Source organism: Neomonachus schauinslandi, chromosome 14 (assembly GCF_002201575.2).
Source record: "Neomonachus schauinslandi chromosome 14, ASM220157v2, whole genome shotgun sequence".
Lineage (NCBI taxonomy): Eukaryota > Metazoa > Chordata > Mammalia > Carnivora > Phocidae > Neomonachus > Neomonachus schauinslandi.
The window spans coordinates 14,673,682-14,691,654 of record NC_058416.1 but is presented as its reverse complement, the minus strand read 5'-3'; the positions used below and the strand labels follow the sequence as shown (position 1 = coordinate 14,691,654).

Genomic DNA, 17,973 nt, shown 5'->3' with positions numbered 1-17,973 from the left:
TTAAAGGGATATAACCATGAAGTTATCTCTGGTAGTTTAGCATTTTATCTCTTTAATTCAGGGGAAAGGGTATATACCTATTACTTTGACAGTCCCTTCTTTCTTGAATCTAGACCCTCTATTAGTCCAGTCTTCACCATATGACTATATTTTTTCTTTTTTTTTATTATGTTATGTTAATCCCCATACATTACATCATTAGTTTTTGATGTAGTGTTCCATGATTCACTGTTTGTGTATAACACCCAGTGCTCCACGCAGTACGTGCCTTCTTTAATACCCATCACCAGGCTAACCCATCCCCCACCCCCCTCCCCTCTAGAACCCTCAGTTTGTTTCTCAGAGTCCATAGTCTCTCATAGTTCGTCTCCCCCTCCGATTTCCCCCCCTTCATTCTTCCCTTCCTACTATCTTCTTCTTCTTCTTCTTCTTTTTTTTTTTTTAACATATAATGTATTATTTGTTTCAGAGGTACAGATCTGTGATTCAACAGTCTTGCACAATTCACAGCGCTCACCATAGCCCATACCCTCCCCAATGTCTATCACCCAGCCACCCCACCCCTCCCACCCCCCACCACTCCAGCAACCCTCAGTTTGTTTCCTGAGATTAAGAATTCCTCATATCAGTGAGGTCATATGATACATGTCTTTCTCTGATTGACTTATTTCGCTCAGCATAATACTCTCCAGTTCCATCCACGTCATTGCAAATGGCAAGATTTCATTCCTTTACATTTCCTTTTAAAATGTTTTTATTCTGTCTAGTTTGGTTATGAATAGAAGTCTATGATGAAAATTGCTCTACTGTCTTCTAGAACTCGGTATTACCATTGAGAAATTTCACATATTTTAGCAAAATGATAGAGGAAAATAAGAAAAAGATATGTGATCCTAGAGAAAGGAGATCCAGCACAGGGGACTCGTGAGGAGAAGCCCCAGAGTAACAGTTATATACTAGGCCTAGACACAGAAGCCAGGCCAGGGAGGGAGGGTCCTGGGGGAGGGGGCAGAAATGAAACTGGTATTAGAGGGTTTGAGAAATTCTTGCAGTATTTGGAAAAATTATCGATAAGCATGAAACAGATCTTTGGAACATTTGAAAAAAGTAACAGTGACACATACATAAAGAAGAGGACAAAAGAAAATACTAGGCAGTTGTTAATCCAGAAAAACAAAACTGTTCTAGAAAACAGGAATTAGACTCTTAACGTACAACTTTGCTTGATAGGAAACAACGTTCATTCATAAAACGGTAAATTTTGACTATTCTTTTAGCGAAAATTGAGAAAGAACTGTGTTAAGAGGGTAAGGGAGGGGAGAATGAGTGGGAATATGTTTAAAGAGAACTAAATCCTCAACTATCCTACTGGGAAATCAACTGCTAATATCTAAAATAGGTATTTCATGGGGCACCTGGGTGGCTCAGTCGGTTTAATGTCTGCCTTTGGCTCAGGTCACCGAGTCCCCCCATTGGGCTCCCTGTTCAACAGGGAGTCTGCTTCTCCCCCACCCCGCTCGTGATCTCTCTCTCTCACTCTCCTCTCAAATGAATAAATAAAATTTTTAAAAAACAATAAAATAAAAAAATAAAAACACATCGGCACGCAGTTAATATTTACTAAACACCTGGGATGTGTCAAATACCGCACTAGGTATCAAGTCTATAGGGATAAAAGACACTATCTGTGTCTTCAAGGAGCTTACAATATGGGGAAGAGAAAGACAAGTAAATAATTACAATATCGAATAAGGAAGAGCCAATGGGAAATGCATGAGGCACTCTGAGAAGAGAGATGAGATGGGAAACACAGAAGAAGTCAAAAAATAAAATAAAACAGAACTTGATCTATAGTCTTATATTAGGTCACGATAATCTTCGACAACCTTTAAACCTTTAAGCCCTTGAAAGAAGATATTTGAGCCTCAACAAGGTTAAGCAAACACCCAGCATCACACATCGAAGGGCAGAGCTAGAAAGTCTTAAGCCAAGACGTCCTGAGTCCAAATTATGCATCATTTTCCAAAAGAGAGGTATTTTTTTGAAAACAGATTTTAGAAGATAAGTTTCTCTTTTCCTTTAACAGGAGAAATAATAAGTATCAGTGTGAGTTTTGTTTTACCAGGAATTCTTCTTTTCCTTGAACAGAGTATCCAGTTGTCCTCTATGTACACATTCCTTACACATTAGAAAAATGAAAGATAAAATACGCATGACTCCCAACGTGAGAGTGGGTATTGTGTAAAGGGAACAACATCTGGGAGCTGACAGGTCAAAAGGTCCCTAGCTGAGCTGAAGCCCCGGATCAGCTTCACCAAGTCGGCCACAGGAAGGCACCTAGAGCAAGTCCAGCCCTGGGTCAGGAGCAGGGGGCCTGCATGCAGTGTGTGCTCTGGAAGCGGCCAGCCAGAACCACTCTCAGGGAGAGGAAGGAGCTCACATTCTTTACGTCCAAAGCCGCTTTGAGGTTTTGGACTAAAAAGAGAAGGAAAGTTCTTGCTTCTTTAAATAATCAGGCATAGAAGGATGAATTTTTTTATCCCTAAGTCTAAAACCAAATTTATTACCTTGCCTCTAACGAATGCCTCCTCCCAATTTCCATCTGTAACCTAAGCACAGAACCTTCCTGTCATTGTTTCCTTAGGCCCCCAACCCCCGTACCCACATTCCTTCACATGGATTCAGTTTCCCAGTGATGGACACTCTGCCTCTTCAAGGGTTCAGACTCCTCCCCGATCCTTTTCCTACCCCGGGATTCCTGGTTGAAGTTCCCCTTACAGGTTCCCCTGGACTCTAGACGGACTCTCGCACCTGCTCTCCGCCCCTCTCCAGCAACACTCCTGAACAGTGATGGGACTGGCTCGTTTGCATGCTCAGAAACCTTTAACCGCTCACTCTAAACAACTACAGATTCAAAACACTTCAGTCCAGCAATGTTCACAGCTCCTAGCTACTGTTTTTTTCCTGTCTCCCCTGCCCCATCTCTCATTACTCTCTTGAACAGGCCCCATTCTCCAAGCGAATTCAAGTACTATTCTGACAGGTGTCTGCATCCTGCCTCTGCACCTTGGCACTTGCATTTGCTTTCACTTTTTTCCCTCCTCTCCATCCTTCAAGGTCTAGTTCACAGGCTACCTTAAACTTTCCCTCCCTGACAGAAATCATCTCCACCTCTGCTGACCTGGCCCAGCACTGTCTGTAGGGGTCTGGCGGCCCATATCGCAAACAGATCCGTGTCACAGTCAGTCACATACGCAACGCGTGGCGTAGTCGCTCCAGAGGAAGAATCCAAGCTGACCCGCTCACTCTCCCCACAGCATCTGCCTAGACCAACACTCACACCAGTGTCAACACTCACACCAGGGCCAGTTGAAGGAGCTGCAAAGAGACGTGCAAATCAGCTCTCGTGCGAGCTGGTGGGAGCCTAGGAGCCATCCCAGCACACCACCCACTACTGGTTTGTCCCTGTGTAAAATGGGGAAAGGATACCTTTTCATGGACTTCTTGCAAAGACTAAATGACAAAGTAGAGGTACAGGACTTACCACAGCCTGGCATGAGGTGAACACGCCACGCCTGACCGCTCCTGCTGTGGCTGCTTCTGCAATTCCCGCTGCTACACCACCATCATCACTGCCACGAGCGACGCCCCACTCCTACTCCCAATACCCTACCATTACCACTCCCCCACTAAACCATAAACTCCTTGAAGGAGGGAGAGAGGACTAACATTTATTAAGCACCTACTGTTTTTCCAACACAAGGCTTTAACCATCCGCCGAATACCGCGCTAAGAGCTTCATGTATATTTTTCACTTAATTCTGACAATCACCCCGTGAGAGTCGGTAACAGACTCAAAGAGTTTAAGTCACTTGCTCAAGACAGCACAGGTAAGAAGTGGTAGGGCTAAAACTGAAACTCCATTTCGTTTGGCTTCACAAACCACTATTGATCAAGCATATTTGATGCTCAAATACTTACCAAATTAATAAGGTAAGTCTTAATTTTAGACAGCAAACTGACTTTTGCCAAAACGCTTCTTCCTATGGATTAACCTTTATGGTCCAGGAAAGACTACAGAATTGTCCTGCTTTCCTAACGTTCTGTGCAAAGGCAAAATTAAAGAAAAAACAGTAAGTAGCAATTATTTGCAACTTCTTTCAAAGAAGAACTTTAGCCAGAGAATTACCTAATTTAAAACACATGCTTTTTTAAAATGAACAAGCACAAATTTAGTGCAATTATAAATGCCACATAAGACTAGAAAAATTAGTGAGCATGTGAGACAACTCTGAAAAATCCAAACTGATCATTCTTGTCTAACTGTAGTCAAAGAAATTGCCCATGGACTGAACTGTACTTTCATTAGCTTGATTAAAAGTGAAAACTAGAGGAAGCATAAAGTAGGTCAAAAACTTCCTGACTCCTTTAGGATTAAGACATGTACTAGATACTAAGTATGCGTGAAAAGATGCGTAAGAATGTATTTGCCATTCTTGGAAGATACGGAAAGAAATACCGGGCATCCTCAAATGGAAAAAATAATTATAATGGGAATGAAAGTAAGGAGGAATTGGGCATGAACTCTAGTGAAAGGATTTCTAAAGTAGAAATGCCTTTATTTGTGACCTGAGCTAGGGAGTTTATAGCTAGAGGATCAGCATATATGTAGGATGCACAAGGCGGTTTTTATTATGGGCCTAGTCAGGCTTTTCAAAGCCAGCTCCTAATTACATAATTCATACTTTCTCCCATTTTTTTTTGTTCCACTCCTCTCACCCACACGTGGATGGAAAGATGGACGGACACAAACATACACACATGCACACACATACACATGCACATACCCTCATATAAAACCAGATACTGTTCCTAAACTCTTTGGTTTAACCACCCTGTACCTCTCCCTCAGCTACGTCAGCCCCACGCTTCCATTTTTGAGCTTCTTAAAAGCACTCCCTCTCATAAACTAGTTTGGTTGTGGGAAAGAAAAGGAGAGGAGAAAGAATAACTGGTGAGAAAAGGACAATTTCAGAGACGATAACAGAGGAGTGAACATTTTAACAACTGAACCGTTAGGCTCAGAATTTCCAGTTTTTGAGGAACCTGGAGAAGTGCGAATTCACAGAAATATAGGTAAGCAAAATTAGAATAAGCAAGAGTAATGACCACCTTTTCTAAGAAATCTCATGGAAATTAAGTATGCTTTGTTTTTCTTCTGCTCAATTTAACAAAAAAGGCAATACCATAATTCCTCAATTCTAGGCACCATCAATTTATAAACGGCCTCTTTGAGGGGTAGAGGAAAGAATATGACCACATTAAATGTACACACTGACTCTAAGCCATATCCATTTCACAAATGCTAACTTTGGGGTTGGGGACAGTATCATGTGGCAGGTAAAGCATGGAGTAGCGGAGTGGAAGTGAGAGCACAACCCAAATCCAAGAAATCTAGTATCTGGACAACCTCTTCTGGCTCTGCCAAGGGTCAGTCGCCTCCACAGATGGGTAGCTTTGCGTAGGCTGGTATGTTGATGGCCACAAAACAGAGATGAAGCTTCTACTCACTTAATGACAGACTGCCCAGGAGGAAACTGAAGATGGCACATCTGTAGTAAATGGAAAAGACTTCAGGTCAGAGAAGTGTCTCATCTTCCAGCATACAAAACCATAGTAAACACCCTTCCCGAAACACATCCCCAGTGGTGGACTCTGGTCAGTAGTATAGACATACACGTCCAGATTCAGGAATGCTGCAAGTCTGTTTATAGGAGCAATGAAAATATTTTCTTTATAGGATTCCACAATGGGTATCTTGTTGTTTGTGAAATGTACATATTCAAAGATACTACCATCATATGAATTTTTCACTCCAATTTATACCACAACCACCTGCTCTGTTCTCTATGGGTTCTATATTCTATACTGAAGAATTGTGATTCCTAAGTAAAATGTGTTTGCTCCTATTTCTCAGGTGAGACCTTTGATTGAGAGGCAGGATAGCATGGTGACCCTGAGATGCATTCTGATTGAATGCTGCCGTGTGTCCCGGTATGCAGTCACACCCCCCTGCCATATCTAGGATTTTCACAAGGTTTCTTTTTTCTTTTTAAGTACATTTTTAAGGCTCTTTCTATAAGTAAAAGTGATAACTTAAGAAGTTTAGCTACCCAAAACCACACCACCACTGTCTATACTAACCTCTTAAAGGCATGAGGCCGCATCAGAAAATTAAAACACCTTCCCTCTAAAGGGGGAGTCAGCAGCAGAGGCAACTGACTTTCTGCTTCTACAGAGATGTCATTTGAGCTTTACTGAGCAGTACTTCCATTAACCATGAAAAGCTCAAGAAAACTGGAATAATGAAGAAAGAAATCAGAGAGAGACCATAAAAGCCCAGTTCATTTCAAGGAGAAAGCGGTAACATTCCCTTCCCCCTACATTTTAAATATCACAACGAATTTAAGTAATGAAATAAACAATTCACCAAGAGCACACTTTATCCACAACTTTAATTTCTTCCTACTGTGTTCATTACCAAGCTGTTTGCTTTCTTCAGGCAGGATGGGGGAAAAACTTTTAAAAGACTCATTTAACACAGAAGTCAATTTCCACTAATGTATTCTTTGTGTGGCATATGTGGTCTTCCAAAGCAGATCTATACACGCAAATATACATATATTAGCTTCTTCCTTTACAAGAACAGAATTAGCCTACCTTCAAACAGATCATCACTACTATTATCCCGTAGGAAAAACACGAACATGAGAACCGTATTTTTTACAACAGCTGAAAACTGGTTAGTATTTCTGATAGAACTGACTTCCCTTCGCTTGTATAAACGGCTCTAATTGTGAAAAGAATAATGTAACTTTTGTATAACCCAGATTTTACTTTGTGAAAAGTTAGGCAGGGAGTATTTTTCATGCATTCTGCCCTGAGGAAGCAGGAATAAAGTGCTTTCCATCAACTGTAGCTATCAAGTTATTTAACACAAAAAGAGTTTACAGGCGCTGCGGGCTTTGATATTTGATGTGTGTAAGGGGGAATATGAGAGGGGCACCCGGACCACCCGGGCTTTCATAGGGTCACCAAGGGCTCCACAGGTCCTAAACATCTAAAGCCATTCTCGTATGTGTTCAGCGAAAGGGAAGAACATGAGGGCTTTGCACTCATGTGTAGGAGGCCAAAGTGGGCAGAAGAGACAGATGAAAGCTCAGGCAGCCGCACTGCCTACAAAATATTCATCACAAAGATTCCAAAGAACACCTTTTTTTTTTTTCTTGAGCTCTTCAGATCACACCGAGGTAAAGACAGGGGCTTTTAATTGGCAAGAATGCATGTCTAGTTTGTAAGAGATGAGAGAATATAAGGGACAGTATTTAAAATCCCACAAAATTTCCTCAAATCTCATTCTGTCCAGAAAATTTAGCCAGTACAAGCAGGAAAGGGGATATCTGCACACCCCCACACACAAACACGCCTGCACCTGAGCACTTAGAATCCAAAAGCAAGATGCTGAAATCAGCCAGAGAAAATACGAAATAGTCAAAAATAATGCTTAGGCGGGGCACCTGGGTGGCTCAGACAGTTAAGCATCTACCTTCGGCTCAGGTCATGATCCCGGAGTCCCAGGATTGAGCCCTGCATCAGGGAGTCTGCTTCTCCTTCTGCCCCTCACTCGTGCTCTCTCTCTCACTCTCTCTCTCTCAAATAAATAAGTAAAATCTTAAAAAAAATAATGCTCAGGCAAAATGTACACATGTGAAACACGGACATGAAATATATTTTAAAAAGTATATATATTGAGTTCTAGCTTTGATAAATGCAATCCAAAAAAAGAATTTTTCTCTATTCTACAGAGTTTTCTAACAGCTAGTCCTTCATTAAGTTCCCTTATATGGAAAAAAATAATTGTGGTTATTACAGAATTAGGCTAGGCCAGACTCTAATACCCCACAGTACTTATCCCAGATGTAGAAATCTGTGAAATAATATATATCCATTAAGCCCTTTCAGAATGTTGGTTCAAAAAGTGCCCACGAAATGTGGTTCAGGCTCAGCTTCACCATTTTTAACACACAACCCAAGTAACTTCTCCTTCCATGGTTGCTTGGCTGGCACCTCAGTCATTTACAGAGTATGTTCACCCACATTATCCTAGCAGAGAGATCCTCAGGTAGTCCTGTGAAGTAGGCAGGAGAATTATCAGTCCCTACTTAGCAGGAGGAACAGAAGTTTATAGAATGAACAAGTAAGAGGTAATGAAAATAGAACCAAGGGGACGAACTGTGGGACACTCAGCCTAGTGCTCTTTGGGGAAGTTACAGATAGGTTTGTGCCTTGCAACACATGGAATATTCCCTTATGACCATCCATCACAGTATTCTGGTGATAGATTTGGGGTCATGCCCTTTAGTCCATCTTCTAAGTCCGTAAAACAGCATAGCTGTTTCTTACCAATCTTTTTCATTAATTTCACGAATTTCATAAACAGCAGAGCTGTTTCTTACCAATCTTTTTCATTAATCTTGTAGAAACGGAGCATTATTTAGTTGCATGGATTAATGAAAAAGAAGGTTAAGACTCCTTCTTTCAGACCATCTCTTCTTGGACAAGCATGAGAGAAACATGAGCTGGGTTTCTGTCTATCAGTCCAAAGAGGAAAACCGCCAATACTTGGTAACTGACCTTCTAGCACACCATTGTTCTTTATTAACAAACACGTCACCCTAAATAAGGCACACCTAGCTTGCTTTTACTTAACAGTCAATCTGAGTTTAAGAGCTAGAACTTGAGGCACAGCCTTCCCTTCGGTTACAGAAATTCTTTGGTCTGCCCCAGCTTGTCCCCCAGTTCTCACTGAAGTGATTTCTCACACAGAAATGAAACGGCGTATTGTGTGAAATGATTATACATTTTTTAATTCTTTTGTGCATCTCAACAGTGACTATTGGCGAGGACACTAAAACGAGTTCTGATGGTGACAGGTAGAAGGTGGTAACTGAGATGCCATCAACGCATTCATTTTAAACCACTTGTAGAAACGGAGCATTATTTAGTTGCATGGGTCTGAAATCCCCAAATATACACATCTGTTCTGAGACGATGACAGTGCTCCACGTTCACAGTGAAAATGTTAACCCCACAGAAGTCATTTTGGTTGTTTTGACAGAGTGGTGGGAGCACCATGCCATTTCATTGCGCCCAGCCAAAGTAAAGGAAGAAAAGGTGGATGAGGTCACAGTCCAGGAGTGAGGTCACCAGCTAATCTGCCTTCATAGCAACAAAAGAAGTTTGACTGATGAAAAGGTGTCCCTAGGGTAGAAGTCAACATCCCTTTGTCTAAATGAGTCTTTCAGATCAGGAAAAAAAAATGTGTTGGCTAGCCTCTCTTAACATGCCCACAGTAGCATGTGACTAAGAGCACTTTCAAGTCTGTTGTGAGTGATATAATGATTAACTGACCATTCAAACCCTAGAAAGGTCACAGTAGCAGCCCCTCTCAGCGCTTCAGAGCCAAAGCAGTAGAGTGTGAAACTCAAATTCTACCAGGAGCTCAGAAAATGATTAAGTCAGAAGTGATCTGTGGCTGCTTATAAATGAAGTCCGAGATCCCTAACATTATCAATAACATGGGGTAGACATAAGATAATTGTGGGTGGCAAAAAAAAGGTAGTTAGATTTGCTTTGGGCTTTTTAATGAGCCAAGAAAAGCAGTTGGGCTAATGAAAATATTAGTTATTAGCTGTAAACTTTGGAAATGAATGCTGTTTTTAAAAGTTTAGAAGGCTGTCTGATCATAAATATTTCAAAGAACACACTATTAATTCAAGCCAATCAATAATACAGCATAACCCTCCAGCCATGTTACCAATGAGAAGAAATTTATTCACCAGTTTTATTCCCACTGAAATCCATATCCAAAGGTTTGGGATTGATTATAGCAAGATAGGTTGTCTTCTTTTTATTAAAATATTATTTGTTACTCAAACATTTCTAAAGCAATAACATGTTATGACTCTTTAATTCGTTGAGTAGAGAACTGAATATTTACTGACATTTCTTGAGAACTTGCTATAAGCCCACAGGAGAGGATTTGACATCATCACAGTGTGTTCTCCTTAACTTGACAGGAAGTCAACTTCAAGCAGATTGACTTGAATCGAGATCTCCTTTGAGAAGCGTAAGTGTCCAGTAAACTGCATTGGTATTTTTTTACTGCATTGGAAAAGACTCAAGTTCCAGTGGCTTTACCATCCTGTACTTTACTTTCTGAAAACCTGGCAATCCCATGTGGACTTCGGGTAGAATGAGCAATGCAAAGAGCTGGCTGGGACTTGGCATGTCCTTGTACTTCTGGGGACTGATGGACCTTACGACCGCCGTTCTCTCGGGCACACCAACACCACCAGGCAAATTAGAAGCACTCCCGTCAGACAAGCCACAGTCACACTCGCGGACAAAGAGGAGCTGGGTTTGGAACCAGTTTTTTGTTCTGGAAGAGTATACTGGAACTGACCCTTTGTATGTTGGCAAGGTAAGAATGGCCACACAGACAAATTATCAGGGTATCAAATATTGAAAGGGAGTACAAATATGAACTGAATAAGAGAGGTCGCCTAGCCTGTGTTGGGAGTCCTGAGAACAATTATAACTAGTGGTATGTTACTTAACAGCTAGTTGAAATCTAATTTTGGCTTTGTCAGATACCAGTCAGAAAAGGAAAGATTTATCCCCTTGTTCAAGCCTCTGTTCTAAAGTGGGAGAAAACAAGGAATTGGGATTTTGGAGAAAAAGCCTGGGACCCCGCAAGAGCCATTAGAGTCCCGTAAGAGGCAGCGGCAGCAGCTTTGGGGAATAACAGAATGGGGAAGAAAAAAACCAGAAAATGCAAAGGAGAAAGTAGAGGGGTTTTTCCCTTTGTTTTGTTTGGGTTTTTTTTTTTCCCCCAAAGCATTTCCACAGGTATTGCCTGGGGCCTAAATTTAATGGGGGAAAAACAAAGAATAAAACATTCTTCATTCTAGAAGATCCTAGCATGTGCTTTAGAATAGTTCGAGACAATCAATGAATATATTTATAAACTTTACACTCGAATTCCCTTGATTTATCTATCATCATTTCATTTTTAATCCAGGCTTTCTCCGGTGTTTACTTTATTTGGATGTTAATCAGAGACCATTTTGTGAAAGCAACCAAGTGAGAGAAAATGGGAAACAAGGACCTAATTAGAAAATAAATAATTCATTCAAATGATAACTTAAACGCTTATTTAGCACAGAGGCTAAGAATGTGGGTTTCAGAGTCAAACACACATGGGTTCAAAACCCAGCTTTGCCAATTGCTTCCAGAACGACTCTGGACAGGGCACTGAAGCCGCGTTAGCCTTGTTTCCTCAAACATCAAATGGGGATAACAAGAGAACTACAACTTCTCAAAGAGTTGTCTGCATAAGCTCTTTCCTCAACTCCTACCCACTTCTGAATTCAGATCTGACTTCTGTCCCCTGCATTAAAGTCGTGTTTTCAGTGCTCCCAAGGACCTCCCTACTACCAAATTTGATGTTTCATTTTATGGAACCGACCACCTCAGATGCTGCTGACCAGTCCCTCCTTCTTGACTCACTTTCTTCTCTCTGCCTCATGACCTTCACAATCCCGTTTTTCCCTCCTTCCTTCTCAGCCCCTTTGCTGGCCATCTCCCTCCACATGACCCCATCCATTAGAGGTCCAGCTTGTCAACTTTGCCCTGGGCCTCTTCTCTACCCACATTCATTCTCTGGATGGATTTGCCATCCCCATGGTTTTAAACACCACCTCTAAACAAAAGCCTCCATCTCTGGCTCAGGCCACTTGTCTGGGCTTCAGACTCATAAACCCTAACGCATATGTGACAGCTCCACATTTATGACTCAAAGCCCTCCCAAATGTAGCATATCTGGTAAGGAATTCTTGGTTTTTCTCCCAAACCAGGTCTGCCCCCAGTCTTTTAGCACTGCCATCACTCACTTTCTAAAACCAGATACAAGGTGGTCATTCTTCCCTTTCTCTTGCCCCCACATTCTCTCCACCTGCAAATTGTCAGTCCTCTGCCAAAATACATCCCAAATCCTTCATTTTTCCCACCTGCACTTCCACTGATATCTCTCACCTGGGCAAACACCTGGACTCCCGACCAGTTTCCACACTTCTACCCACACTTTCTTCTAATCCATTCTCCACACATGAGCATCAGACCATGTCACTCTGCTTACATCGATGTCCTCCCACTGTACTTTGAATCACCCAGACTCCTCCCCACAGCTCCCAACACCATTCCTCTCTGACCCAGCCTGCCCCCTGCCCTCCCACCACATCGCAAGCCACACTTTCTTTCCCTTCGTCTCGTGTTCCAGGGACATAGCCTTCTGGCACTTCCTACAACTTGCCAAGCTTTGCCTGATTTTTCCCCCAAAATAAAATATTCTTCCTCTGGCTTCTTTTGTGGTTGGCCTCTCCTCACTCTTCAGGGCTCATTTTGAATCAAGGTCTTCCCTGACCATTCCCTAAGGTAGGCCCCTCTGTTAGACTCTCTCACGGCCATTATTTTTTTCAGAGCTCTCATCACAACCTACAATATCTAATTCATTTGTTTATTTACATGAGTACTGTCTGAAGCCTTGGACTAGACTATAAGCTCCCATTTTATCCCCAAGGCCTAACACAGTACCTGTCACATAGAAGGTGCTTTAAAAAGATATTTAATACTTCCTGGTGTCGTAAGGATTAAATAAGCTAACATATGAAAGTGCTTAGCACAGGACTTGGTCCAAGAGTAAGATCTTAATGATCATTACTCTGTAAGCATAGAAGTGATAGTGGGAGTAGTGGTAATAGTGGTAGATAGGGATTTTGCTCTGGGAACTCAGCAGCTCAGTAATGTGTGTAACCTAATGCAGCCACAAATCTCCTAGTCTCAAAATCTGTGACTTCTCTTTGACTTCTTCCTTTCCTTCTCTCCCTCCCTCATGTACAACCAGTCACCACATCCTGTCAATATCTCCTTGCCAGTTTCTCTCAGATTCACCTCATCCTCTCCAGGCTCTGTCATTACTGTGGTCCCTCTGCTCTTCATGATTAGATTAACTAAGCAGCCACTGCCCGTCTCCCTGTAGAGAATCTTCCCCACTCCCTAGGACTCAGGACATTCATCTCCTTGAAGCACACTTTCCATCATGTCACTCCTCTGATTAAGAAAGCGTGGTAGCTCCAATGCTTATCAGAGCTCTTAGCTTAGTTCAAGGACTTGCAGAAAATGAGTCTTCCTCCCTTATCCAGCCCTCCCCTACGATTTCACAAATCTAGTCCTGATCCCAGTCATGCTGGTGTCCTCACTGGCCCTGATACACATACCACGTTTGTCCCCACCACAGACATATACTCATGCTACTGCCCTGCCCAGGACACACTGTCACCACCTCTCCGTTCAATCACATTCCAATTGCTCAGGGCCTTAGCTTAAAAGCCATTTCCATCATGAACACATCTTCTATCTGCTCAGAGTTCAAAGACTTCTAGCTACTCATTATTTGTAAAATCTTTCTTCCAACTAGACATACATGGCTACTGCTAAAATAAGTTTAAGAAAATACATTTATTTGTATTCAGTAATGGCTTTGTGTGCTTGTACAATCTAGAGCCCTCTTCACTTCTCCCAAGGGTAGAAGCTGAGATTCCATCCTTAGCCTTCCCTACGCTTCCCCAACACTGAGTACCCAGCGCAAGGCTGGACATACGACCCTACAGAAAGGCGAAGGTATCTAACATTTTACTGGGCTACCACAGGACTATGTGGCAGTCACAGTCACAAAGAGCAGATCATTTAATCATCACAACAGTGCTGTGAGGTAAGTGTGACTCACCACTTTCAGATAATTAGCCTGTGGAACACGGCTCAGAGAGGTTACGCTTATTGCCCCAAGTTACAAAGAAGGTAACAGAAAATCTGACACTGCAGCCACAGGCTTCCCTTTTCATTGCCCTGAGACTTGGCCCTGAAAAATACAGTGAAGAGTCAATGGTGTTAGGGCACCAGGAATCCAACCAAGCCCAACTGCTTCCCGACGTTGGGAACTTAGCTGTCTAGTACCCTCTCTCCAGTACTCATGATCAGTGCCCACCCTTTCCTAAGCACCCCAACCCAGGACACAGAACACCCTGGGCATCTCGACAGCTGTCTCATCCAGCCAACACTGAGCAGCCAGTGAAGTGGGGTGTTACTCCACGTTATATATTCACTTACCCAGGCACTTTCCCCCCCTTACTTTGTTTTGAAAGAGAATTCATCCACCTTTCATTCCCTCTCTCCCAGGGGCATTTAGCTTGTCACCTTGAGCTCTGGAAGATGTCTTTTTAGAGAGCCTGCCTGAGTATTTGCTTATATCAGAGGCGTATGGCAACAATTATCAGCTGTAATTGGTATGGCCTTATAAAATCCACACTGGGCTTTCCAGGGACAAGACAGTGTCGAGTTAAAGCTAGATTATATTGACATATGCAAAGAGTGGGATGCAGAGAGCTTGTGCTTGGGCACGAAGCAGTGGTTCCAAGGCATGCTGAGGTTAACAGCTACACAGAAGCTGTCTCACCACAAAATATAAGCACTACTGTGCTCCTGGAATTGTACAAGGCACTATGAAAGATGACAAAAAGAGTGAAAATCACCCTTGTTTTTAAAATATTAAATCAACTAAGATTTTTCATAAACTACCTGGACTTTCCATCTTTCACTACTCCTTTGGCTGAAGATCTTATAAACTAAAGCATTATTAGGATAAGTAGGATATCCACTTATCTTACTCTGTTTAGATTTTGGGAGGAAGAATGTTTTCCCAAGATGTACATAACCATGTGCTGCCAGCTCCATTCCAGAAGCTCCTTACCTTCCTCTGAAGAGCTGGTACTCAGTCAGCATTAGCTGAATTAAATATGGATAAATTATAAAACACATTTTTATTACACTGCCAATTTGCTGAGTGACTTAAGGGAAAGTTATCAATGCCTCGCATTTGCAATTGTCGTAACCAAATGTGTATTCTACTGCTGGTAAACCCTAATATTAAATGCACATTACCATGCTGGTTATTAAGCTAGAGTCTCTCAGCTCTGTATTCACCCTCCCATACTCCCCGTAGTGATGTCAGTTAGGGCTGGGACTCTGCGAGCCACAGTTTCTCCTTTTCCAACCAGCTCCCCATTGGGTTCAGACAGCAGAATGTACTAGAGAGAAAACCAGAGGCAGGAGGAGGGAGAAGGGACTTGTTCCTATTACCTAGCCAACAGGTGGTTCCAGGTCCTGGATCTTCCCCACACTCCCAGCACCAGCCTCATCACACCCCCGCAGAAAGATCAGCACAACTGGATGGCAGCCCCTTCTCAGAAATCTGGGTCTGAAGTCTGAGAGAAGTGGGTGCTGGGGGCACCTTCTCCAAGCTCCTGAAGCCCCAGCCCCAGGCGACAGCACTCCCTCTTCGGAGGCCTCAGGCCCAGCCTCCTCCAAACATCTAGATTCCAGGAGCCCCAACCGCTGCCTTCTGCCCCCAGCCAGAGGGACACTAGCTGTTTCCTGGAGTTTCTAACCCTCCAAAACTTCAGTGTTCCCTTTTTGCCTTTCCAATTCTCCATATTAGATTTGCTCTGCTAAAATAACTGGTTTAGGTTTTGTTCCCTGACTGGACCCTGAAATGATACAATTATATTCCTCAGGAAACAGTTCTGTGTAAGCAGATTCTGGTCCCTGTCATAGCTGGTCCCCATTTGTCCCTGTTCATAAAAGGCTCATCATGCTTCTCTGTGGATGTCCTCTCGCCCCCTCCTCCCTCCCCTCTCTCCTTCTTACACACGGGCTCACAAACACACCCACACGCAGAAGCTATCTGAAAGATGCTTGCTAGCTCTTTTTAAACAAAGGTAACACTTCACAAAAAGCTTTAACCCTAATCCTATACCCTACGTCACTCATCCCATACAATTTCATTGAGCATTTGCTACATGTGAGAATCCACATGAAGATGAAAGCCACATGGTTCCTGCCTTCAAGGAACTTACCATCCAGAGAATTTCTCAAATTCTTCTCCCAATACAGACAAAAACAAAAGATAACAGATCTGATGTTCAGCCCACACTCTACTAACATTGGTCAGCTGAATGGCTCCTAAGGAACCAGGACCTCTGCAGCAGCAACAATTTGAGCCTTCTATTACTTATTAAGCACTCTCCATAGGCACAATACTCACTTAAGTTTGGCCCATGATAACAGCAAGTACGCTTAGTTTTTTTAAGGACCATAGGACAAAACTTTTTAGATAATAAGTAGAACACCTCAAAAGAGTCCTAGGTACTTTATGTCAGCTTCTATTCTGTTTTCTTCCCCCTAAATAATCTGCCATGCCCTAAATGAACCTATTTCATTATAAGTAAAAGTTCTATGCCACATGCCTTAGGGTTACATGTCTTACATATATAAATACACAGCATTTTTTTTTTTATATTAAAAAAACCCTAGGGCACCCTGGGTGGCTCAGTTGGTTGAGCGTCTGACTTGGCTTTGGCTCAGGTTGTGATCTCATGGGTCGTGAGATCAAGTCCTGCTGGCTCCAAGCTCAGCGAGGAGTCAGCTTGAGATTCTCTCCCTCTGTCCCCGCTCCGCACTGTGCACACACTACCTCTCTCTCTCAAATAAATCAATAAATCTTAAAAAGAAAAAAAAATCCTGAGATTCCTCTCCTCCTCCTCCCAATCCCATTCCTTTGCCTGGAAACAGTTCCAGATGGAATGGATTTTCATTTCTTTATGACTGGGTCCCAATAAAATGGCTTTCTATTCTACACAGTAAGAGTTGGGCACCTCTGGTTTTTTTAACTGCATAAATAAAAGATTCGGATCGCAAAAAATAATAATACTGTATATGGAATGAGGAAATGTGAGAATTTCATATTCTAAATAGAATTCTTTAAGTAGAAAAAAAATCCACTAGCAATTTTTTTGGTCAATGTTATTCTCTTATTTCCCCTCTCTAGGTACAACACAGCTGAATTCCTTCAGGCGGCAAAATCGCTGCCTGCATGATTTGGCCATGAGTCAATCTGAGATCAACTCAAAGCCAGCCACAACCTCCAAATCCATCCTTGTCTGAGGATGTTGTGAATACATTTTCAGGTGTCCTCTTGGTGTCTCTGCCATTTAATCCTCAGAGTAACACTGTCCTAGCAACGCTTCAGGCAGCGCTTTCCCCGTTAGACTATGCATAATAAAAAAGCCAACAGGTTGTTTGTATAGTCTCTGCTACATTCCCGAAAGCTTGAAGGAGCAGAGAAGAGCTGGGCATGTTAATACCCTTTTCTCTATGCATATCACCGTCATTGTTATCATCATCATAATCAGCCCCATTTATAGCATTCCTATTATGGGAAAGACGCTGTGCTCGGTGCTTTACATACATTAATTTCTAATGATCCCAACAACCTTTCAAAGTATTAATGGTGTTCTCCACATTTATAATATTAAAAATTTGAGAGTAATAAATGTTCAAATCTTTGTCAAAGGCCCTCGACTTACAACTGACATCATGTTTTAGGCCAGATACGTCTGCCCCCACTAGGCTAAGGCTAACACTGGTTGCCCATTTTATAAACTAAATCTCTGAACTATGCAAAGTGCTAAACCCACTTTAGAGAGAGACTGTTACTTATATGATAACACAAAATTTCAGGATTCCTGCCATAAAACATTATCTGCAATTAGAGATGCAAAAATGTATTTCCAGGCGTAATATGAAAATAGTGCCCTGGACTCCTTTTGAGAGTGCTTATCATTCATTACAAAGTAATCCAGGAGATAACATAGTTGGATGGGCGGATAAAAGCATGCCCCTAACTCAGCCATCCACATATAGATTTGAGTGATTCAATTACAAGCCCAGGAACTGGTC

General features: G+C 42.2%; 1 protein-coding gene across 1 annotated transcript in view; it reads left to right on the top strand.

Annotated features, from left to right (window-relative positions):
* Positions 1-17,973, top strand: part of CDH20 (cadherin 20) — a 203,984-nt gene that overhangs the window by 139,517 nt on the left and 46,494 nt on the right. Inside the window, exon 2 of the mRNA XM_021686396.1 lies at positions 10,140-10,543. Within this exon, the coding sequence (XP_021542071.1) occupies positions 10,298-10,543 (246 nt within the window). The 5' untranslated portion in view covers positions 10,140-10,297. The remainder of the gene's footprint in view (positions 1-10,139; positions 10,544-17,973) is intronic.